The sequence below is a fragment of the Gouania willdenowi genome, chromosome 9 (genome assembly GCF_900634775.1).
Source record: "Gouania willdenowi chromosome 9, fGouWil2.1, whole genome shotgun sequence".
Lineage (NCBI taxonomy): Eukaryota > Metazoa > Chordata > Actinopteri > Blenniiformes > Gobiesocidae > Gouania > Gouania willdenowi.
Genome location: NC_041052.1, coordinates 552,910 through 577,075, shown reverse-complemented (window position 1 = coordinate 577,075; position 24,166 = coordinate 552,910). Strand labels below are relative to the sequence as shown.

The 24,166-nt window shown below is 39.5% G+C and overlaps 1 protein-coding gene across 4 annotated transcripts in view; it reads left to right on the top strand.

Annotated features, from left to right (window-relative positions):
* The first annotated feature begins 2,146 nt into the window (after positions 1–2,146).
* LOC114469344 (transducin-like enhancer protein 1) overlaps positions 2,147–24,166 on the top strand; it is a 38,586-nt gene continuing 16,566 nt past the window's right edge. The window contains exons 1-8 of one of the 4 annotated variants that reach the window (XR_003674764.1): positions 2,147–2,735; positions 2,925–3,025; positions 5,178–5,241; positions 7,016–7,060; positions 15,967–16,029; positions 16,109–16,213; positions 20,801–21,023; positions 21,208–21,227. Coding sequence is in view for 3 of the 4 variants with exons in the window: in XM_028456768.1 (XP_028312569.1) it covers positions 2,712–2,735; positions 2,925–3,025; positions 5,178–5,241; positions 7,016–7,060; positions 15,967–16,029; positions 16,109–16,213; positions 20,801–21,023; positions 21,208–21,227 (645 nt within the window). In the remaining variant the exon portion in view is untranslated. The remainder of the gene's footprint in view (positions 2,736–2,924; positions 3,026–5,177; positions 5,242–7,015; positions 7,061–15,966; positions 16,030–16,108; positions 16,214–20,800; positions 21,024–21,207; positions 21,228–24,166) is intronic. The other 3 variants (XM_028456770.1, XM_028456769.1, XM_028456768.1) reach the window with 3 other exon arrangements.

The following is a 24,166-nucleotide window of genomic DNA, read 5'->3' as shown; positions in this document are numbered from 1 at the left end:
ATTTGTTAAGTAAATCAGGAGGCCAGGAGCTCATGAGCCTTCATCATCATCATCATCATCATCATCATCATCATCAGATCAGAATCACTATCTATCTGTCACGTTAACATTCTATCAGCTTTAGGTTTATATGCATACAGAGATAATTACATAGCATGATTGTTAGCATGGGATTAACCAATGAGGTTCTAAAGCAGTGGTTCTCAACCTTTACAGGCCACAACCCTCCAAAATAATGGTCCCAGAGAGCAGGGACCCTCCAAAATAAAGGTTCCATAGAGCAGGGACCCTTCAAAATAAAGGTCCCAGAGAGCAGGGACCCTCCAAAATAAAGGTCTCAGAGAGCAGGGACCCTCCAAAATAAAGGTTCCATAGAGCAGGGACCCTCCAAAATAAAGGTTCCATAGAGCAGGGACCCTTCAAAATAAAGGTCCCATAGAGCAGGGACCCCCACTGTAGCTGAAGGTGGTTGAACACAGACATGAACATTGAAGAACAGTCATGTGGAGACAGGACACAGCATTGTTGATATTAATATTATTTTGATGTATAAAAGCAATGAGAAGAACCTAATTTGTATTTTTATTGATTACTGAAAATGAGAGCAGAACAGTTACCATCCTGTTAATAGATCAGTAAATATGACCTTGTCTGACCTTAGATAAATAAATATTCTCTAAGTGATATTTATGAGTCTGAGTCCACGTCGTTGTTCGTCCATCATCACTGTGTGAAACACACAAAGACTCACATTAAAGAATCATCTCATGGTTGGATTCAGAGGGGGCGGGGCCTCAGGAGGTCACTGGGGGTCACTGCAAAGGTCAACAAACACTAGTTAAAGACAAAATGGGATCAAATAGACGCACACATGTATGGACGCTGGTGTGTGAGAGAAAAGCTGAGATAAGGACTGGACCAGTCTGAGCAAGGTCAGGGGTCAGGGGTCAAAGGTCAGGGGTCAGCGTGGGGCTGAGGGTCGTCCTGTGTGAAGTGAGCCGAGTTAAGGAGGGATAAGTGGAGCAGAGAACGCCCTGAGGGACTCCACGACCTAGTTTCTATCATCACAGCTCAGCGTTTATCACTGTTTGTTGTTGTCAGACACGTTTCATCTGAATATGAACCTAAGGATACCGTACGTCTGTCCCACTGACGGGAACACATGGAGTACTGGGGGGGGGGGGCAGAAACTATGATTGTCTGATCATTTTAACGTCATTGTGTCCTTGTTTTCAATATCAGTTCAATTCATCTTAATAACTCTTCATTTTGGAATCAATTATTTATGTAATTTAGAGGAATTTTGTACAAATGCTCGTGAAAAATTGCAAGACTTGTGGAATAAGTTCTTTCCAGATTTCTACAACTGGATTATTTGGTCATTTACACAATAATGAACGTTTTCTGTCTTCTTTACTTTGTGTTGTATATGAATGAGTTTAAAGGAGGAGGAGAGGAGGGACACACCCTGCTGTGTAATAACAACACTGTAAACACTGACCCCTAATCAATGACATTATGTCACATGACCAATCCAACATGGCTGACACACATGGATTCAAGGTAGAAAACTGTTCCATGAAATGTTTTTATGAATTAAAGTATAAATATTGTGTTTATTTGTAACACATTTTATGTTTTATAAATGATTAATATATAACAGCAGATTAACAGAGTGTGAGAACAACCTGATTCTAAACACACACGTTCAGTTTAACGTGTGTGTGTTTGTGTTGCTGTGTGTGTGTGTGTGTTTGTGTTGCTGTGTGTGTGTGTGTTGCTGTGTGTGTGTGTGTGTGTGTGTTTGTGTTGCTGTGTGTGTGTGTGTGTTTGTGTTGCTGTGTGTGTGTGTGTTGCTGTGTGTGTGTGTGTGTGTGTTTGTGTTGCTGTGTGTGTGTGTGTGTTTGTGTTGCTGTGTGTGTGTGTGTGTGTTTGTGTTGCTGTGTGTGTGTGTGTGTGTGTTTGTTTGTGTTGCTGTGTGTGTGTGTGTGTTTGTGTTGCTGTGTGTGTGTGTGTTTTCCCCACTAAACCCACGTTACTTTGATTGACAGCTCAGACTTCCCTTTATCCACCACAGGCCCCGCCCCTCCCGGTGCTGCTGCTCGCTCATTGGCTGCTGGCTGCAGATCTCACCGAGGTCACCAGACCAGTGGGCGGGTACTAAGCGGCTATTGGTCAGCTTCACCGCACTCATCAGGGTCCCCACGTGGAGTGACGGCTGTGATTGGTCGGGCGCAGGCTAAGGGGGCGGGGCGTGTGTGAGTTTCGGTGAGAGCGTGAAACCGCGTGAGAAAGTTGCCATTGAGGCGCAGCGGCGGAGGACGAAGGACTAACATGTAAACACGGTAAACACGGTAAAAACACGCACTTCCGGCTTCTGTAGACTGCGCGTGTGGATGAAGCTGAGCACGGGACGGTAAACACGGTGCTTTGAGGAACTTTAACGGCTCTGTTGGACCGCTGTGGACCCGGTACCGGACGGACTCATCACCTCCATCTAACGAGCCTCTTCCCGGGTTTTTACGGTCATTTCCGCCGGTGAAGCGCGAGGACACACGCACCGGGGACGGAAGCGGGTCGGTCTGTGGACCAGGACCAGGAGGTTTAGGGGTTTATTGATGAACCACCGGCAGAGTGAGGGTCACCGGTGGCGGATGGATCTGTGTTTGTGACCGGATATCTAGTCCCGTTAGAGGACCCCGCGGAGGAAGATGTTCCCCCAGGGCCGACACCCGGTAACACACACACATTTTTAAATGTGATGTTATGGTGTGCTATTACAACTGTGATGTTTGTTTTTGTGTAAAGCATTTTGAATTGTCTTGTAAAGGTGCTATATAAATAAACTTAACTTGTGTGCGTGTGTGTGCGTGTGTGTGTGTGTGTGTGTGTGTGTGTGTGTGTGTGTGTGTGTGTGTGTGTAGGCGCCCCACCAGGCTCCAGGTCAACCCTTCAAGTTCACCATCCCAGAGTCCCTGGACCGCATCAAGGAGGAGTTTCAGTTCCTGCAGGCCCAGTACCACAGGTTGAAAACTCCTCCACTCATTCATTCATGTTCATCTCCTCCTCACTCATTGGTCTACTACATCAGTGGTTCTCAAATGGGGGTACGCGATGGCTCTACAGGGGGTATTTGAAAGAGAGGAAAATTAACAAATGAAAACATAAAAATATGGAAATTTGTAATGTTTTTTTTTTTTTTGGAAAAATTATAATGATAATAAATATTACCAACAACTAACAAAACAACAACAGGACCATCTATAGGGGGAATAAAGGGGAGAGATTTTTGGGGTCCATCCATAAAGTCAGTAAAATGATGGTCCATTGTTCTATGAATCTGTGATAACCACATTTATTTATTCATCTGAATAATATCCACTGTTATCCAGGAACGTTTATTATTTTTATAATCATCTTAAAGATGGAAATCCTGGTTTTAATCAGAAATAAAATGGTTCAAAGTGAATAAAAATGGTGGAAAAGGAGGTGAAATGAGATTTTAAAACCCACAGAAATTGATTAAAAGTTGTAAATTAGAGTGGATAAAAACAGACAGAAAAAGTGGTAAAAAAGGTTCAAAGTGTTAATACTGGAACAATTAGTTTAAACTGAGGATGCACCAAATATATTCAGCTGAATATTGCCAAAAAAGCCACATTCGACATGAGTAAAAGCAAGGTAAAATAGTAGCGTGTGACGCAAAGACCTGATCAGTCAACATGCAGTGACGCGGTGTGCGACGCACAGATTTCTTAAGCATTTTATTTGGGACTTGACATACAGGCACATCCGCGTTAATGGAATCAACCAATTTAAACCATTAAAAGCGGAAATGGACAGAATCGGCATGAAACGCCGTCACCGTGGGGCAAAGAAGGTTTTTTTACGGGGAAATGTTTCTGGGGACCGGTTATTATGTGCACCGCCCCGTGCTGGCTGCACTAAACAACACAAATCATCACTGACTCCTAAACACAGAGCCTCCTGTGCCCGTTTAACTTTGCTGTGCCTTTAATGCTCCGGTTGTTGATCAGCTTTAATCATCTTCACTTGCTCAGTGTTCGATCTGTTGTGTCTGACTAACTAAGAATAACTCAGTCCGTGTTGTTCTTTTTATTCCAGCTTTTAGTCCGTACCTCGTAGCTACACATTCACAGTCAGCTAGCTACCTCAAGTACAACTGTTTCAGTGGGAACTTCTGGTTTACAAAATAAAAGTCCATTGGAGCAAGTTATTAGAATGTTATATTATAACAACATCTCATCAGAGCTACAGAAGATAGGATCATTTAAATTAGGTTAATTTAAACTGAGTTGATCAAAACTTAATCAATAAACCTGATCAGATTCAGTAAATCATTGATCCCTGAGAGGAAATCAGGTGATATTAATGCTGATCTCACATCTTTATGACATATAGATAATTAAAAAGGAGCAGTCAGAATAATTCATGTCACTACAACTTATATCTACCTTTTAATGGTATTTTACAGCTGATCAATATGTTCTACTTTAGTCTGTTTCTCCTCTAAGGGGCAGCACGTGTGAGTGAGTTCTGTAGATAAAGGTCTGGGTGAGAACACACTCAGTGATCATCTAACTGAGCTTTACTTGTTCTGAGAAGTAGAGAAAGAAACCACTCCTAAGATGAGTATTTTATTATAAGATATAAAAGTCACTGAGGGAAATGAAATGAAAGCTGCTAACTCCTTATAGACCTGTACTAAACTGCTATTTATTTATTTATTTATCATACATACAGTTTATTTTCTGAACATAATCAATGATGAAGTGCCTCTTTGCACTGTTTTTTATTTGTACATTACTGGTATTGTGTGTTTTGCATTGAGGGGGACTGTGGTCTCATTCTGTACTTGGTATGATTATGAAATGACAATTAAGACTTTGCTAAAATAACAAATATATCAATCTAGACAATATTGTAATCTTCTGTATCACTACAATATAAATCTGGATCTATCTTGAATCTTAATATATTGCCCAGCCCTACATTGTTGTTTCTATTTCTGTGGAATTCTTTTTTCATGTTTGTTTAGTGTGAGAACAGGAGAAGTGCCGCTATCAACAAAGAGACACTATCTGTGGCTCATATTTTACAGCTGGATCAATTATTATTACTGTTTTATTATCATCTTAATTTTTTATTTTTTTCAGCCTCAAACTGGAGTGTGAGAAGTTGGCGAGTGAGAAGACGGAGATGCAGAGACACTATGTGATGGTGAGTGTGTGTGTGTGTGTGTGTGTACGCGTGTGTGTGTGTGTACGCGTGTGTGTACGCGTGTGTGTGTGTACGCGTGTGTGTGTGTGTGTACGCGTGCAGTCCTAATGAAAGGAAGAAACTAACGTAACACCTGCTTTCTGTCCATTCATCTTCATCTGAGCTGCTTTATGTTTATTCTTTAGATGTTCAACCAACAGTGACATTATACAGATTTATCCTAAAATTAAAAAAAACTTAAACTCTTCAATGGATTTTTTTTTTATAATTTTAGCTGAATATTTGTAATTTAAGGTCCATGAATTGTTCTTTAGTTGTTTTGTTTATACCTCCTTTAGCTAAAATTCACCTCAGTTAACCCCAAGTGTGTACTTCTATTTAAACCAGTTCTATGCTGATGTTACATCAGTGACAAACAAAGCTCAGACAAACTTTATTATTCAATATTCTCACTGTAAATGTTTAGTTTGATCTGATCAATACTTTATAGATATGGATAATATAGTGAGGGGTGTGTCCTTATTTTTTTTCTGTTTTCATTTTCCAATATGTCTATAACTCCATCCCATAGAAAGGTAAATATGGTATAGTAATAAGCTCCACCCACTCTCTCAGAATATAGAAATAGATCTGCTATACATCATATCTGGTGGACATGTCAGCTCCTCTAAATAGTCACAAAGTCAGTGTGTGTTTGGGTCTGGAACATGTTTGGGTCTTCAGTAAACTACTTAGCATATGTCTCAGCTCCCTGTAATGTGATCAGCTTAGAGCTATGAACATAGACTGTTCACATCACTAATGATTAGTCACAGTACATTGGTTCTAGGCTCACACGCTCTGGAAATATGAACATGTATGGGTTTTTTTTTACTATTTTCATTGGTCCATAACTGTATTCATTTATAGTATAAATATTACTCTTTATTGTCACAAAGTATTCATCCGATCAATCTATATTTTTAAAATATATTTTGATTTTTTTAGACAGAAGTGTGTGTGACGTGTTGACCTAATAATGTATTTTGCTAGTCATAGATTTTCTAATATAGTGGTTCTTTTTTGTCTCTCTTACTTATGAATCCCCTCTTTGTCCCACCACAACATTTAGCTCAGAATGAAACAGCTATAGATCATAATGATGGAATGAATAAGTGATAATTGAGGCTGAACGATTAATTGCATTTATGATATTATCGTGATATCATAAAACACGATTTTTCTAATCGCAAAGGCTGAATTATTTTTTTTAACATTCGTATCGTTTCTGTTAACGGTATTATTAACGTGACGTTAATCCTCAAACCTCAGACAAGCATTGATACTATCTGTCAATCCTTCTTAAGAACCCACATGCGGCGCTGACTGATGGGAGGGGCTACTGTAGACAGTGCTCGCCTCGCTTCATGAGTAGGCGTGTCTTTAGACTCTATCCACACATTTATTATTGTTTTCAGCCAAAAAACTGCACATTACAGTAAAACACATGAATATTTAAGCAGCTATTGTGATTTAGAGTCAGAAACGTGTGTGTGACGCTGCAGTGCGGGGTTCTCCACTGCTTAGCCTTTAGCCTAGCCGCTAGTCCTCCGTGGCAGTCACGCTTCTGCCGTCTGTCACGCCCCTTCCTATTTTTGTGTATTTTGATCCTGTGTGTTTTTCTCTCATTTATTGTGTTTTAATACGTACATTTCAAAGATTTTAAACCTGTAAAAACACTAGAGGATCTGTTCTTTATTCTTTTTCTAACGTGATGTCCATTGTGTGTTCTCAGTACTACGAGATGTCCTACGGCCTCAACATTGAAATGCACAAACAGGTATGAATGCTTATTATTGCTCGTTTTTCTTCCTTTATTATTATTCATTATTATTATTCATTATTTTTGATGCAAGTTTGTGGGTGTGTGTTGGTTGAAGTGTCCTTGTGTGTGTATATATATATGTGTATTACTGTATGGTAGAGATGGGCGACTTATATCAGAGCAGGGGTCACATTATCAACATTCATGTCAGCATTTAGAAAAAAGACCAATGTGAGCATTAATACAGGAAAGAACAAAGCGTTTTGTCTTTTAGTTTTTAGACATTTTGTGTTTTTAAATTCATTTTTGTCTATTTTCTTGTCAATATGGTGAATTATTGCTACCCTTTTCAATCCGTCATGTGTTATTGTCATTTTGTCTTTGTTTCTGTCATTTCGTGCAATGTCAATAGCATTTTGGGCCTTTCCTACGAAGCTCGATAATTTTATCCTGGATTTATCTTCGTTAGCTTCACCTAACCAAACAATATCCATCAGACAGAAGCTGTCCTATGAATCTGGATTACAACTCGCTAAATTAACCATGTAATTTCAGCCTGGCTACGTGCACACTCTAGTGACAGAGGAGGAGATTACAGCGTCAGACCAATCACACACGGAGGAACTGTAAAACGTCACAATTGAGGAATAATTAAAAAAAAATATGAAGAATTAAAATACATAAATCAGACAAAAAAACAACACTGTTGCTGCCGTAAAAGCAGAAAGTAATTAATTCAGGAATTGATGAGCGTTAATGATTATAAGCAGAGAATAAACAGACACTGATCACTTAATCTTTGACCTTGTCTGTGTCTCTGATGCTGCGTTCATACAGATCTACATCATAAGGTGGAATATATTTATATTTTATATTATCTACAGGACTGAGGCTCTCAGCGTCACCACACCATACATTAAGTAATTTATTAATTTATGGGTCTGAATGTGCCCGATGCACGCAGGTTTTATCAGCTGACTGATGTAGGTCAGTCTATCAGATATAAATCTATGTTTCTTATAGGATGTGATGGTAAATAAAGGATAAATATTCTCTCTCTTGTCAGCATTACATCAGATCCACACGGAGACGTGTTTACGATGATCCACCTTTTATTGGACACTTCTTTTTTTAAGAGATCTGATTGGTCAGGAGGCGGGACTTTAGTACTCTCTCAGATCCTAGCCAGAACAAAACCTGGTCCAGACCAGATTAGCATTTAGCCTAAGTTACCATTGTGATATAGCTCCGTAAGACGTTTGCCAGCTTCATAGTCCAGAACACACTGATTACATCCCTGAGGTTAGCGTGATAAGAGGACATCTAGCTTTGTAGTACAGGCCCTGTGTGTCTATCATTTTTGTTTACTTGTCATTTCCTGTGTTTTTAGAGTTTTGAGCAATATGTTGGGCTTCATATTACTTCCAACCTCATGAATTACAATTTGTTTTGGTGGCCGCACAAAATCAGACCAGGGTCGCATGTGGCCCCCGGGCCGCCAGTTGCCTATGGCTGCTGTAGGGTATGTGTGTGTGTTACTGTAGGGTGTGTTTATATTTGTGATCGATGGAGCGCTGTCTCCATTTCCCCGGTTAGGGCAAGCCGGCTGAGCCCAGAGGCAGAATGAATGGCTCTGTAGATTGATTGGTGCTGTCTGGGGGAGCGGCCCTGCTTTATTACATTAGGGGGGCAGGATTGTGGGGTGGGGTTGGAGGTGGGTGGGGGTAGAGGTATCGATCACCGCTCTGTGCTTTAGAAGCTTGAGATAGCTAACAGACAGTAAACACACACACTCGTGCATTAAGCACAAACACACATTGTTCCCATAAGGAACAGAAAACAAAGCGTTCACTAGTAAATACAGCGTCTATCGACCAGTCAGAACACAGGATTAGCTCTGCTTCATCTTTGTCCTCTCCTCCTTTTCCTCCATCATTGCCTTCTCTCCTAATGCATCGTTGGGCGTCATTTGATTTTTGTTCCTGCTTTTGGAACGTCTTCACTCATATTTTTACATCACATTAGACAAGGAAAAGATTTAAAAAATGACTCCACAAACCCACAGTACTACAAGCAAAGCGACAATAGAAATACACAAAAAATACTCCAAAAAAATGCAACACAAATACACAATATTACTCTAAAAGAGATGCATTTTACAAGAACATTACACAAAAAGACAACAGAAATGCACATATCATATGCACAAAAATATGTTAAAATACACAAAACAAGATTACAGTAAAATGTACTAAAATTACAACACTGCAAAAAATACAAGAATTAAAACAGAAAATGGACAGAAGTATAAACATGCAAACATTTACAGACATATTACACACACACACACACACGGGCACCGACAAATGGAACAAAACTGAAAATATGTTATCGTCAAGCTGCTGCTTCAAAACTACCATGAAAATAAGTGTGAACAGTTCTTATTATGTGGTCTTATGTGTTGGAGCCCAAAAGAAAAGGTTTGTGTGCTTTTTCTTGTAGACGTGAATACGTCACATTTTCCCCACGTCCAATCAGAACCATTTCACACCCACAGACCTGAAGAGGAATTGATTAAAGAAGAACCATTGAAACCTCAATAATTCACAATTACTCTTTCCATGTAAACATGACACTTTAATTCCAAATAATTGAATTCATTAACAAACATCATGTAACTGTGGCCACTGCCTCGTTATTTTAACTTTGTTCAGAACGTCTTCACTCTTCTTTTTACATCATGCTCCTTTGTTTTCACAGGCCAAAGTTTTCTCGGGGGTGGGGGTGTGGGGGCTCAGACACACTAAAGCTTCAGGGGGGTCATTAGCTTGGGGGCTTCTGTTGTCAGAGCAACAAGCTTCTGTAGCCGCCCCCTCCTGTGTGAGCGCAGTGTGGCACTAATGCGTTAATAGTTTGTTTCAGGGCGAGGGTTCCATCATGTGAACCTGTTTTTGTGGTTAAACTCTGTCTGTCACTGTGTAAGTGATGCTTTTTAGCAGAGCTCTAAAGTTGACATTCAAAGGATAAATGGAGGCATTTTCTAACATTTTTGTATGTTTTTAAACGTCAGCAGGGTTGGATGGAAGTAACTATAAATATAAACTCAAACATACTCGTACATCCGCAAACAAGATTTTGTGTGGACTCTGCCAGGCCAATTAAGTCTGAGTGTGTGGACTTGTCCACATACCTAGTACCACACAAACACTGCTCTGCATTGTATTGACTCACATTGGATGGAACAGTGACCTGGAATGAGAGACTATGAAAGTACAACACCTTTAAAACACGTCCCAGAAAGAGGACAAGGACTACAGAGAAGAGCTGAGGATTCTGGGAAATGTAGGATTTGAATGGAAACTACTATGTGTTAATCGGCTTGAGTATGTGAGCTCTGAGGAGTGCGGACAGTCTGCCTGGAGTACATGTATATGTATATACACTAGGGCTGTAGTCAACCAAGGAAATGATTGGACGACCAACACTATGGCACACGTAGCGATTAGTCCACCAAATAAAAAAAACGTAGAATGAATGATCAGGTCCAGAGGAGGACGAGGAGAAAGAAAAAGATATGTAGTTTTGGTGTTTTGTGCTGCATATTTGTTTTTAAACACAGACATTTATGATATGAACCTTATTCAAGTTTTGACCAGACATTAGGTATTTATATCAGAGTCTGACCTGAAACCCACAATTAAAACCTATTTTTTTCTCATACAAACGACATATTTACATTTTTTTTAGTGGTAAACTGGTTTTTATTAATAAACTGTTAATATCAGATCAGTGCACGGGGAAACAAACGCACGTCAAACACAGGTGTGCAGTGTGCGCCGTGGCGCCAGAGACAGTGGATCTATTTACATAATCCACGTATCTAATGTAAGGATAATCCATGTTCTTGTGCAAAAAAATGATTTTAAAAAAGTTCTGTTTTCAAGCATCAAAACTCTGTAGCTGTGTAAATGGATGGAACGCTACAAAACTTTTGTGTTTTTACTTGAAAACATTGTTGTGTAAACAGGGCCTCAAAGTCTGAATTATGAGAGTCAGTATATTTTTAGTCCTGTACCTGCTTTGTTTAACTGACCTGATTACTGGTCTTTATTTAGAGCGTCTCATCACTGGGCCTCTAAGCTAAGCTAATGATAGGCTTACAACTGAACGTTGTGAGAAAGGAGCAGCAGGTAGTGCGTACCTGGAATAACTCTTAATTTTAAACTCATTAAAGGAAGACTTAACCCTCACTAACCCCATGAGCCTCTATAGCAGGTCTATTTAATCGGCTGATACAGTGGGGCAAAAAAAGTATTTATTCAGCCACCAATTGTACAAGTTCTCCCACTTAAAAAGATGAGGTCTGTAATTTTCCTCATAGATAAACCTCAACTATGAGAGACAAAATGAGAAGAAAAAAGAAATCCAGAAAATCACATTGTAGGATTTTTAATGAATTAATTTGCTAATTATGGTAGAAAATAAGTATTTGGTCATTAACAAAAGTTAATCTCAATACTTTGTAATGTAGCCTTTGTTGACAATGACAGAGGTCAAATGTTTTCTGTAAGTCTTCACGAGGTTTTCACACACTGTTGCTGGTATGTTGGTCCATTCCTCCATGCAGATCTCTAGAGCAGTGATGTTTTGGTGCTGTCGCTGGGCAACACAGACTTTCAACTCCATCCAAAGATTTTCTATAGGGTTGAGATCTGAAGACTGGCTAGGCCACTCCAGGACCTTGAAATGCTTCTCATGAAGCTACTCCTTTGTTGCCCGGGTGATGCGTTTGGGATCATTGTGGTGCTGAAAGACCAGCCATGTTTCATCTTCAATGTCCTTGTTGATGGAAGGAGGTTTTCACTCTAAATATCACGATACATGGTCTCATTCATTCTTTCCTTTACATGGATCAGTCGTCCTGGTCCCTTTGCAGAGAAACAGCCCCAAAGCATGATGTACCCACCCCCATGCTTTACAGTAGGTATGGTGTTCTTTCTCCTCCAAACATGACTAGCTGAGTTTTTACCAAAAAGTTGTATTTTCGTTTCATCTGACCATATGACCTTCACCCAATCCTCTTCTGGATCATCTAAATGTTCTCCAGTGGCTTGTTATTGATTAGTTTTTATGTTAATAATGGATGTTTTATCCATCCATGGTCGGGTTGTGGGGGGCAGCATCCAGATCAGAGAAGCTTAGACTTCAATACGTTCCCAGTCCATCGTGTCCTCACAACTACAGTCACAGCTTTGTATTTAATCGTGTTCTGTTTTCTAATCTAATTTGCATCGATCCTTCACAGAAAGCTGATGGGTTTCATTTTCAGTGTCACTCAAACTTTTATTTTTATTCTGTACTAGTGACTCTAAACGCTCTTACTTTGTTGTTGTTCTTCTTCTTCTTGTGTACACGAGTTAAAATCACTACTACGCTGTTATTCGTGAACAGATCAGGCTGAAATTTGGTTGCAATAATCTGTGGATGTGTACGCATCAACGCTAACGCTAACCCAGGGGGACCCCAAGGGGCTCCCAAAAGAAAAAAAAACCTAAAGTTGATTTCTCATTTATTTGTGAGTCAAATATAACAGTTGGTGGTACTGAATCATTGACACATACCAATATATACTGTAAATGGGACCCATTACTCCATATGTGCCATGGGGGCGTCTTTTTTCACATAACTACTCCTCCATTAATGCTCGTTGAATCAGGCTATAATTTCACATGGATATTCTATGAGCGGATGTCAACACCCTCGAGGAGACTTTTTTAAATTTATCTGAACATAGTTGTGTGATATATTGTGTCAAAGGCAATGGAACAGAGTCATTTCACGAAATTCTCTGGAATGTGATACGTGCTATTTGGCCTGGGCCGCAGTTGAGCAGAATTTGTTACTCACGTACTCACTAATGTTAGACATTCCTAAATCAAGCTCTGCTTCATTCACAAATGTCTATTACAGAATTAGCTTAACTGTGTCAAGGTCAGGATGTGATACAGTTTGTGACACTGATCCAATGAGGGAGGGCAGACGTCAACGCACATCCATTGTAGTGGTGCAACCGATAGTAGCGCCCCAAAACAGCTGATTGTGCACTAAACAGACCTCTGATTGGCTGAAAGGTAGCATCACACTCCTGGATTTCTAAAGCTTAAATCAGGGTTCGGTCCATTGCATTTTTTTAGTTGCAATTACATTTTCAATTACTAAAGTTCAATTACAATTTATCACAATTACTGAGCCGGAAATAAATAACCTAATAAAAGTTAACCTTCCTCTTGTGTTAGCTTCATGTTAGCATCTATAATGCTAACGGGTCCTAAATCAGCTGTAAAACAAATATCTATCATTTGATATCTATTGATTACCTTGTTAAGCTTCCTAATCAATGGCGATATTGGTAATTATATTATGGTGTGGGCCTCTGAGCCTTTTTGTGTCAGTATAGCCCTAGATTTATATTGTTTTTAAATTGTAAAATGTGGGAAAGCTTGATATGAAACACATTTTAATAATTATTAACTACTTATGTGTAGAATTGTAACATGGTCCATGAACCCAGTCCAAAGCCTTTTAAAAGGTTCAGATGAGTGCGTGTATCTGTTAGTTCTGTGCTATTGATCGGCCATTACCCCCCCCCCCCTACATTTATCCATGTATCTATCACTTTGATTGGCGGCTATGGAATATGAGGCCTTTAATCTGATTTGATGCCTCTGTGGGGGGGATCCACTTCCTGCCACCTCCGGGGGTTTGGGGGGCAGGAGGATGAGTTGGCATGGTTACAGGAGGAGAGCTAATGAAGTTAGCCACTGATGAGATTATGGTGGAGTGCTGATGGGAACAGGGACAGAAACCTGATCTCCATCTGATGATGAGGAAGGAGGACATCACTGTCACACCAGCTGAATGTAGCTTTGATCCTGAGAGCAGGGGTTCTCAACCTTGGGGTCGCCAGATGCCTTAAAAAAACTAAGAATATTTTTTGAACAATTTGAGCCCATTTTTGCTTATTTTTACCTTTTTTTTCTAACTCCACCAAACTCAGCATATTTTAACCTTTTTTCATCACTTTTTCTTGCCATATTTTGTTCGTTTTAATAAATTTTTGCTACATTTCTCCTATTTCTGACACTTCCTGCACTTTTTTTCACAACTTTTCCAACTAATGTCACATATGTTGACCCTTAATTGTTACTTTTGACCTCTTTTTCACCACATTTCATGCTTATTTTTGACACATTCACAATTTTTCATGTGCATTGTTTGCCAGTTCAAAACCTTTTTATCACTTTTTTTTTTTTTTGCAACTGTTAGCCATTTTCTGTGGTTTTTAAAATCCCATTTCACCTCCTTTTCCACCATTTTTGGTCACTTTGAACCATTTTATTAGTGATTAAAACCAGGATTTCCATCTTTAAGATGACTATAATAATAATAATAAACGTTCCTGTATAACAGTGGATATTATTCAGATGAATAAATAAATGTGGTTATCACAGATTCATAGAACAATAGACCATCATTTTACTGACTTTATGGATGGACCCCAAAGATCTCTCCCCTTTATTCCCCCTTATAGATGGTCCTGTCTCCACATGACTGTTCTTCAATGTTCATGTCTGTGTTCAAACCAGTGGGCGTGTACTGTAGCTGTTCCCACTCAACATTCTTGAAGCCAAAATACGACGCTTAGGGGCGCTGCCAGAGTCTGCGTAGTAGGGTCCTCCGGGAGGAGCCCATGTAACACGCCCCGCCCATTTAGCGTACTGCCCAATCATCGGCTGTCAATCATTGTCATATATGACGTCAAATCCCATTTTTCAACCTCAAATAACTTATTTAAAACAAAGTTCACAGAAAAATGAGCATTTGAACACAATGTAGGGTGATAATAAATAATGATCACAGCAGAGTTTAGGTTTGGAAAAAAATTATGTGACAAGTATTTTAACTTTACAATTTGACCCACATCCCATCTGTTAACTCACTCAGTGCAATTGATGTAATATTACATCAATTGCGTTTTTTCACGGAAGTTGCTAAGATACACTGTGACGGAGTTTTACTGTGAATATAGGCTTCTCTGTTGATGTATTGACCAACTGGGCCCTACAGGTGGCAGCAGCACATCTTTATATGAGAGATTAGCCACTGATGCTACCATTAGCTAAGGAGGAAGAAGCATGGACGAGGGAGATTATGGTGCTATGAAGTGATATTGTTAAGTATCCATCAGCTCACAACCCCATAACACAGAACATGTATGGACATGACTGGATTTTTGATTATGTTGCGATCGTGAGATAAAACCATCAACTAACAGAGCCAAACGGGTCATCTCTGCGTGTTGGGAGGAAGAGGAAGTTACGTCTCTGTGATTGATGGAGGGAGGAGATAGCAAAAATAATACTTTTGCCATCAAAAGCCTTGTTTCAGTGTTTTTTAAATTTTTTTATTTAATTTTTTTTTTTTTAAGGAAACCATCGTTAAGATGTTATATTTGTCAATAAAGCAAAAAAAAAAATTGCTTCAAAGTCACTGTGATTTTTTCAGAAAGAACTTGTTTTCTCAGGTTTTTGCTCTGAAACGGGTGATTTGTGTAAAACTTCAACTGCTGATTACAGAAGAACGAAACAAGCCAGTCAGCAGGGGGAGCTCTAAAATAAAAGCTTCACTTTCTCGGGAGGATGTCCCATCCATCTTTTTCACAGTCTGTGGTTCAACCGCCTTCAGCTACAGTGGGGGTCCCACTCTCTGGAACCTTCATTTTGGGGGTCGGGGGCTGTAAGGTTGAGAACCACTGGATTAGAGAAGTTCTCTCCTAAACCAATGTAACGATGTTAACCATGTGATCATGTGATGTTAACCATGTGATCATGTGATGAACTTTTTCTGTTTCCATTCATCAGACGGAGATCGCTAAGAGGCTGAACACCATCTGTGCTCAGGTCATTCCGTTCCTGTCTCAGGAGGTGAGTACTGTATCTGTGAGGGAGCAGTAGAACCTGTTCCTCTACAGCTCTGTAGAACTGAGAACGTTGTGTTCCACAGCACCAACAGCAGGTGGTCCAAGCTGTGGAACGGGCCAAACAGGTGACCATGGCTGAGCTCAACGCCGTCATCGGGGTCCGTGGACTACCAGGCCTCCCCCCTACGGTGTGTATGACTATTATCACTCTGCTTGCTGTGCACCAACGCTGACTTTGTTTCCATTATAGTTTTTAACAAAATAAATGATATTTTAAAAGGTTTCACAAAGTATATTATCCTGCAAGACTTCTCTGCAGGAAGATAAACGCTCTAAGGGTGGAAGAAAAAATCAATTCAGTAATATATCACGATATTTCAGCGCGCATTTATCTTATTGATTCAAAAATTGTCTAAATTGATTTTTAAAATTATGTTTTTCAACTAAAAACCATTTAATGTCGCTAACATTAGCATAGCACGTAAACTCCCAGTCACTAGGTGTCACTGAACGCACCATCAGACCTTGTTAAACTACCTCACGTCTCTATGACTTTTAACTTTATTTTAATAAAACATACTGGACACTTTGATAAATGTATGTGGTTAGTTGCGATATATCGATTTTTTTAGATTAATTACATTTTTTTGTTGCTGACGATTTAAAAAAAAAAAAATATATATATATAAATATATATATATATATATATATATATATATATATATATATATATATCCACGTTTTACAAAGACTGATTGTGTGTAAATGTATTTATTTATTTTTTTTTCAAAACATGCATGTATTTTCATTGATGATTTTGTTTTTTAAAAAAGAAGAAAATAACAGTGTTGTCCTTTTTGTTCTTCAGAAGGTGAAATCTGTATTTTCTCGGTCACAGCCACTTCATGTAATTTAAGAAAAACAAACCTTCAGTGTTTTATATTTCCTCATTGTTTAGTAACTTAACTATAACTCACAGATATTTTTTTTAATCTGAAAAGCCCTTAGTGATGTTTATGTAGTTATGAATAGATCAGTGAAGCAAACTTCCACACACTCTGCACATGCTGGACTTTGTGGATGATTTTAAAAATCAACTAAAGACAAACTATTTTAGGGAGGCTTTATAACCACACTTCTGTAGGCACATAGTACTCAAATAACTATGCTACCCACTTTTTTTTGGAAAATGCAGCAAATATTTAAAAAAAACTTAAAATAAATTTCCCTCTGTAGCACACAATTCATGACCCAAAGCATGATGCTGCCACCACCATGCTTCACTGTAGGTAGGTGTTCTTTTGGTGATGAGCAGTGTTGTTTTTGCACCAAATAAACCTTTTGGAATTATGGCCAAAAAGTTCTATCTTGGTTCCATCAGACCATAACACATTTTCCCACATGTGTTTGGGAGACTTCAAATGTGTTTTTACAAAATGAAGCTGGGCTTAGATGTTTTTCTTGGTAAGATAAATCGTCCATCTTGCCACCCTACCCCATAGCCTAGACATATGAAGAAGATGGAGATTGTTGTCACATGTTCTACACAGATTGTACTTGTCAGAACTTCCTGCAGCTCCATCAATGTTGCCTTCGACCTCTTGTCAGCCTCCATGACCACTTTTCTTCTCGTCTAGTCATCAATTTATGACGGACGTCCTGTTCTTGGTAAAGTCACTGTTGTGTCATATTTTCTCTACTTGATGATGACTGTCTTCACTGTGTTCTATGTAATATTTAATTCATTAGAAAGTCTTTTGTACCTTCACCTGACTGATATCTGTGAACAATGAGATCCTCTGATGCTTTAGAAGCTCTTTGAGGACCATGGATTGTTCTAGAAGATGTAGCTACAAAAATATGAGGAAAAGCTACTAGAACATCTGAACTTTATCTGGAGTTAATCAGAGACACTTTAAATGGTGACAGGTGTGTTCTGACTCCAAGTTAAATCTGAACACAGCTCCGCCCCCAGTTATAGGAGGGTGTGCTCACTTTAGTAACATCTTTCTTTCAGTTTTAATTTTTACTTCACCTCCCTGAAATATTTCAGTTTGTTTTTCACTATCATTGTACAGGTTATAGGTCACATTAAAGCTGGAAAAAGTTGTAAAATTATTTATCATGGTGTAGGAATGTGCGATATTTTATCGTTTGATTTATCGTCAAAAACATTCTCACCGGTAAGAATTTGTCATCCCACGATATAAATGATAAATTCCCACGTCTGAAATTATTGAGGGCCATTTGTCCCTCAATTTAGCCAAGAATGCCCTAAAAAACACCTTGTTCTACGGAACAAAACTGCCCCTGTTTGTTGTCAACTTATTTTTCTCTGGAGTGGAAGCTCTGATGTGCACACACCGCCATCTGTGTGTGAGGTGATCGTCATGGCTACCTGAAGCTACTATGCTACGATACATCATGAACCACTACTTGGTTAAAACCAGATAAACATCAACAAAGTGAACCAATCCAGGTTCCTCCATCAGATCCACCCAAAGTTCTACAAACACAGACAAAGACAGAGACGAACCTGTAGCAACCATTATGAACTTTCAAACTCAACTAAAGCTAACTATGCTAAGCTAACACACCTACACACAGAGCTAACGCTAACCACTCCAAATTAGGAACAGACCAAGTAAAAAGAATAAGTCTTACTGTTTATGGTCAGATTTAATACTTTACTATGGAAGGATAAAAACTAACATGTCACACGTTGTGTGAAATAAATATTAGCATAAATAATAATGTCACTATTCATTCGTCCTAATTTGTAAACACAATATCATTTATTTATATTTCACGTGTTCACAGACAAAGCTGGTCCCATTAGACTAATGTAACTATTGAGATTATTACACATAAATATAATGAATGATTACATCATCAGCTTGATCTGGTTTAATTATAGGAAATCAGTTATTTATTAATCATAACTTTATGTAACTCATTATCAGATAAATGAAACACTATTAGTTATTTTTGCTTTTCATGTGCTTTTTGTAGAAAATAATTTTATTTCAAATGAGGGAATAAATGAATTATATACAGTATCACTAATAATAACTCACATGCACTAATACAGTATATTCCATAAAATATCAGCTCATGAACTCTGAGTCAGCCTTTTTAAATGTGTCTAATGTTGATATATTCACATTTATTTGTGTTTGTAAAGAACCTGTTTACACTTTAAGTTGTGAATTTTTTTTATTGTTATTTTTAATTATCGTGTTTTTTATCGTTATCGTGACAAATACCAGAAATGATCGGGATAATTTTTTTGGTCAATATTGTCCATCCCTACCATGGTGTGATTTGTTTTTTTTTTTTTACATCACAAAAACCTGGCATTTGATGATCAATCAAGCAGCTGTAACAGAATCAGAAATACTTTATTTATCCCATTTATTACAGAGGCTCACGAAATTACAAATAAAAAGAAAAAACTCTAAACAAAGAAAGACTTGCATATTTAATGAAAGTTAATTAAATAAGGATAAAATACAAGTGCACACATTACAGTAGAAAATAAATAAATAAGATAATACATGTGATATATGAAGTGTCTCCTGTATTAGAATCGGCAGTATTGATTACTAAATGAAGACAGGGAAAAGTCACTCATTCATTGTTTAGTTACATTTAATATTTTGTATTTATCATGTTTACTGTTTGACAGTTGAAACTTTATTATGGAATTTTTTTTTTTACATTATATTCTAAAAATACAGTTTTTGCAAGTTTTCCTTTTCTTATTTTTCAGTGGATTTGTGCGTGTGCGTGCGCACGGTGAGACGAGGATTTGGCCGTTGCTTTTTGAGTTTTAATTGCAGGATTTTAGTGTTTGTAAAAGGAGGGGGTGAGGGGGGGGGGGTTGTGGCGTGGCTCTGACCCCCGTCTCCCACGCCAGCCTGTCATTCACCCTGTTTGTGAGTTAAATGAGGGTAATGAAGCATGTTGTTCCCCCGCCCACCCTCAACACACTAAAATACACGCACACACACACGTGCACGCTCCTCCTAACATGACAGATCAGGTTCCCCACAGTACTTCCCCTCCATTGGCTCCCAGCAGGGCTTCAGTGTGTGTCTGAGTGTGTGTTAACTGTAGTTTAAACATGTTTGTGATGTGTGTAGATCTGACTGTGTGTGTGTGGATGTCATTGGTGGGTGTGGCTGCAGAGTGTGAAGTGAGAGATGAAGAAAGGGGGCGGGGCTTGGTAGAGGGTGGGTTAGTCAATTAGGTGAGATAAAAGTCAGTTTGACCTTCAGCCCTCCCCCGCTGAGCTGCCTCCTCTGACCCAGCCCCCCCTCCCTCCCCCCACCCTCGGCCAATCAGAGAGCTGGGATTCCCACGGCTTCTGTCTGAGGAGGCAATGATGATGTTTGGGAACACAAAGACATTTCACGCTTGAATAAGTGCCTGATTTGGTGTGAAAGACCGTTCCCCTCCCCCTCACCTGCACCCTCACTGCTATGCAGGAGCTGACAGACCAAGCAGCAGCTGACCCCCCCCCCCCCCCCCAACAACACACACACACACACACACACACACACACACACACACAGTGTGTGTCCATTCCTCTGTTGTCCTCCCGTCACATCCTGGGCTGTGAACCCAGCTGTCAGTATTGTTCAGTTTGACCCGCAGGAGGCAGTGGGCGGGGCTTTATGGGTGGGGGGGGGGACACCAGTAACTGTTCCATCTGTTGAACACTGATGTTTGTGTGTGTATTAAATAATAAGTGAACTGCTGTGTGTGTGCAGCAGCATCTGGGGCATAACCACGGTGGGGGCGGTGCCCCCGTGCCCCTCACCCCCCACCCCGCGGGCCTTCACCCCTCACAGCTGGGGGGCTCGGCTGGGCTCCTGGCTCTGTCGGGGGCTCTTGGTGGAGTTCCCCCACATTTGTCAGGAAAGGACGTTGGTGATAAAAAGGCTCACCTGTCGGGGGCGGACCCCCACCCTGCAGGGCCCGACCACCTCAGAGGTGACGCCACAGCTTTATTAACACGCCATCACGTACCTGTGCACAGAGCTCACTGTTGGTTCTGCTCTTCTTCTTTTTTGTCTTTATGTTCGTCTGGCACTCCTGGTCTCACGTGCACTCCTGGTCTCACGTGCACTCCTGGTCTCACGTGCACTCCTGGTCTCACGTGCACTCCTGTGGACAGCAGAGCGAGAGGCGTGCACAGTGAGTTCTGATGTTTTTTTGTGTCTCAGGTTAAAGATAAAAACATACCGTGTGAGTAAACAGCTTGTGTTTGAGTACTGAGCTCAGTGTTTGGGATTTAACCGTTCACACGACAATGTTTACTAGTGAAAACGTTAAAGTTTTGGCAGTTCATTTACACGACAACTGCGTTTTGGTGCTTGAAAACAGAACTTTTTAAAAACGAGCTCCAGAGTGGAAGCATTTGAAAGCACTTCCTCCTCCGTGTCCATGTAAACATGGAAACAAAACTTTCTGTGATACGGGCACGTGCACTGCAGCTGTAGAGCCTCAGATGTTAGCTTTAGCTTCAGAATACGTGCTGAACCAGAACAAAGCTGATCTCTCTTTAATCCTGAACGCATTATTGCTACACTATTCACATCTGTGGGAGAGTTTTTTTTAATGACTCAGCTTTATTTAATAGCCACTCATTCTGCATTAAACTGTAAACATGATATACATCTTCATGCTAGGCTACAGATGCTACGTAGAGGTTTACTGCTGTAACACACACAGCTCAGAGAGCTGCTTCTACATATGTGACACATACAGTTACACAAGTCAAAAACTAGTCATTTATGCATTTTATAACATTTATTAACGTATCAGAGGACGGCCTCCATTCACCTCCTCACCAAATATTTGTGTCGTTCTGCACGGATTTTAACACATCACCTTCACCGTGCAGCGTCTGAGCAGAATCCATCCAGAGTCTATGTTAAAAAGATAGAAATTAAGCCCAACTCCATGTTTGGTCAAATCTCTCAGTAGGAGTGCAGCTCTGTGATTGGTCAGAATCTGGTGCAGACATGAAAAACGTCTCCTCTGATCCAAGTGATGATGAATTAAATCAACATTTTGTTGGAGAAATTCAGTTCAAATCCAAAGAGTGATGAACACGATCTATTGCCTTGGCGTGTTTACTACATGTTTTTATGCTTTTAGCGTTCCCATGTAAACAGACGTCATTTTGAAAACGTGGGAATGCAGAGCTTTTTAAAAACAAAATCGATAACAGAAGCAAAATGCTGACGTGTAAACAAGGCCTGAGTAATCATGGAGTGGTCGTGGGACAACAATCCAAATTTTATCTTTAAATCTAGAGTTGATTAATTTACAATTTAGGCAAGGCAAATTTATTTGTACAACACATTTCATACACAAGACAACTCAATGTGCTTTACATGATAAAACATTCAATTGTTTAAAATCAATAAGAACGGGGCGGTGTTTAGCTCAGTGGGTAGAGTGCCCGCCCCATGTACAGAGGCTATAGTTCCTCACCTGCAGCGGGTCCAGGTTCGATTCCCGGCCTGGGACCCTTTCCTGCGTGTCATTCCCTGCTCTCTCTGGCCCCTTTCCTGTCAAGCAACTGTCATATAAAGGCCACTAGAGCCAAAAAAAATCCTTTAAAAAATAAAAAATAAAATCAATAAGAACATTTAAAATCAATCAATCTATTGACTTGGTCTTTATCTTCTAAAGATCCAGACTCAGATACTTGCTGACAGCAGTCCTCTTTTCATTGTTACCAAAGACAATCACCTCCATCTTGTCATGGTTTAGTTGAAGGAAGTTTTCACTCATCCATCAGTTTACTTTTTCTAAACAGTCACACAACACCTCAATGGGACCATAGTCATCTGGGCTCAGTGATAGATATAGTTGTGTGTCATCTGCGTAGCTCTGATAATCAACCTTACAGTTGTGTAAAATGTGTCCTAAAGGAAGCTTATAAAGGCTAAACAGAAGAGGTCCAAGGTGCTTCATATCCAACAAATTGCAATAATACAAGAAATATTGTTACAATAAAATAATGATTTGATGTACATGGCTTCCCTCCAGAAAAAAACAATAATTACATATATTACTGCATACACTTACTTTTTGTGTTCTAAAGGGAGTGGGTGGACTTATTAGTCCTGCCCCTTTTCCTACATTACAGTAAACAAATAATCTAATTTTCAGCATGCTGTTTAGTCTCATCTATATATGATTTTAATTATAATTTTGAGCAGAATAAAGTCAGTTTAAGGCCTTGTTTTACCCGACGTTTTGCTTCTTCTTTTGTTTCCAAAATGTTCCTCATTCCCATGGCAACGTTTTCTAAATGATCTCTGTTTACACGAAACATTAAAACCATGTAGTCAGCGCATGCACAGTGGAAAGGAACTTTTTTAAAGAACATTTCATACACATGGCAATTCATTGTGCATTACATCATCAAAAAGTGCAACAGAAAACATTTGACAGTTTAATATCTAATATTTAAAATCAATAAGAACATTAAGTCATACTCAGTAGAGAAAAAGAGCCTTTAACTTTTAAAAATGTATAGCATCGTAGTGTCCCACAATCCTAAAATATCTCTGTTGTCCTTCTTCTCCTGGGACGTGTTTTAAAGGTTTCTGAGAGGGAAGTGTTTTCAAAAACATACACTCTGAAACCCATTTTTAAAAAGTTCTGTCTTAAAGCAACAAAACGTGGTTGCCGTGGAAACGGACAGACCAAATGCTACAGAATGTTTGCGTTTTTACTAGATAATGTTGTGTAAACATGGCCTGACTTTGGTTTAATGACGTTAAACTAGTCGGTGTTTCACTGATCAATAACATCACTGATCAATAACATCACTGATCAATAACATCACTGATCAATAACATCACTGATCAAAGCAGCAGCATGTTACCAACCACAGTTTGTCCTGAGCTAGATTCCCTCAGTGTGTGCGTGTCTGTGTGCGTGTGTGTGTGTGCGTGATGGATGATCTGTGTCCTTCCTTTTTAGTTCTGCCCCAAATCTCTGCTGAACTATTGGCTGTGCTTTCTCCAAATGAGCTTTTTAACACACACACACACACACACACACACACACACACACACACACACACACACACACACACACACACACACACACAC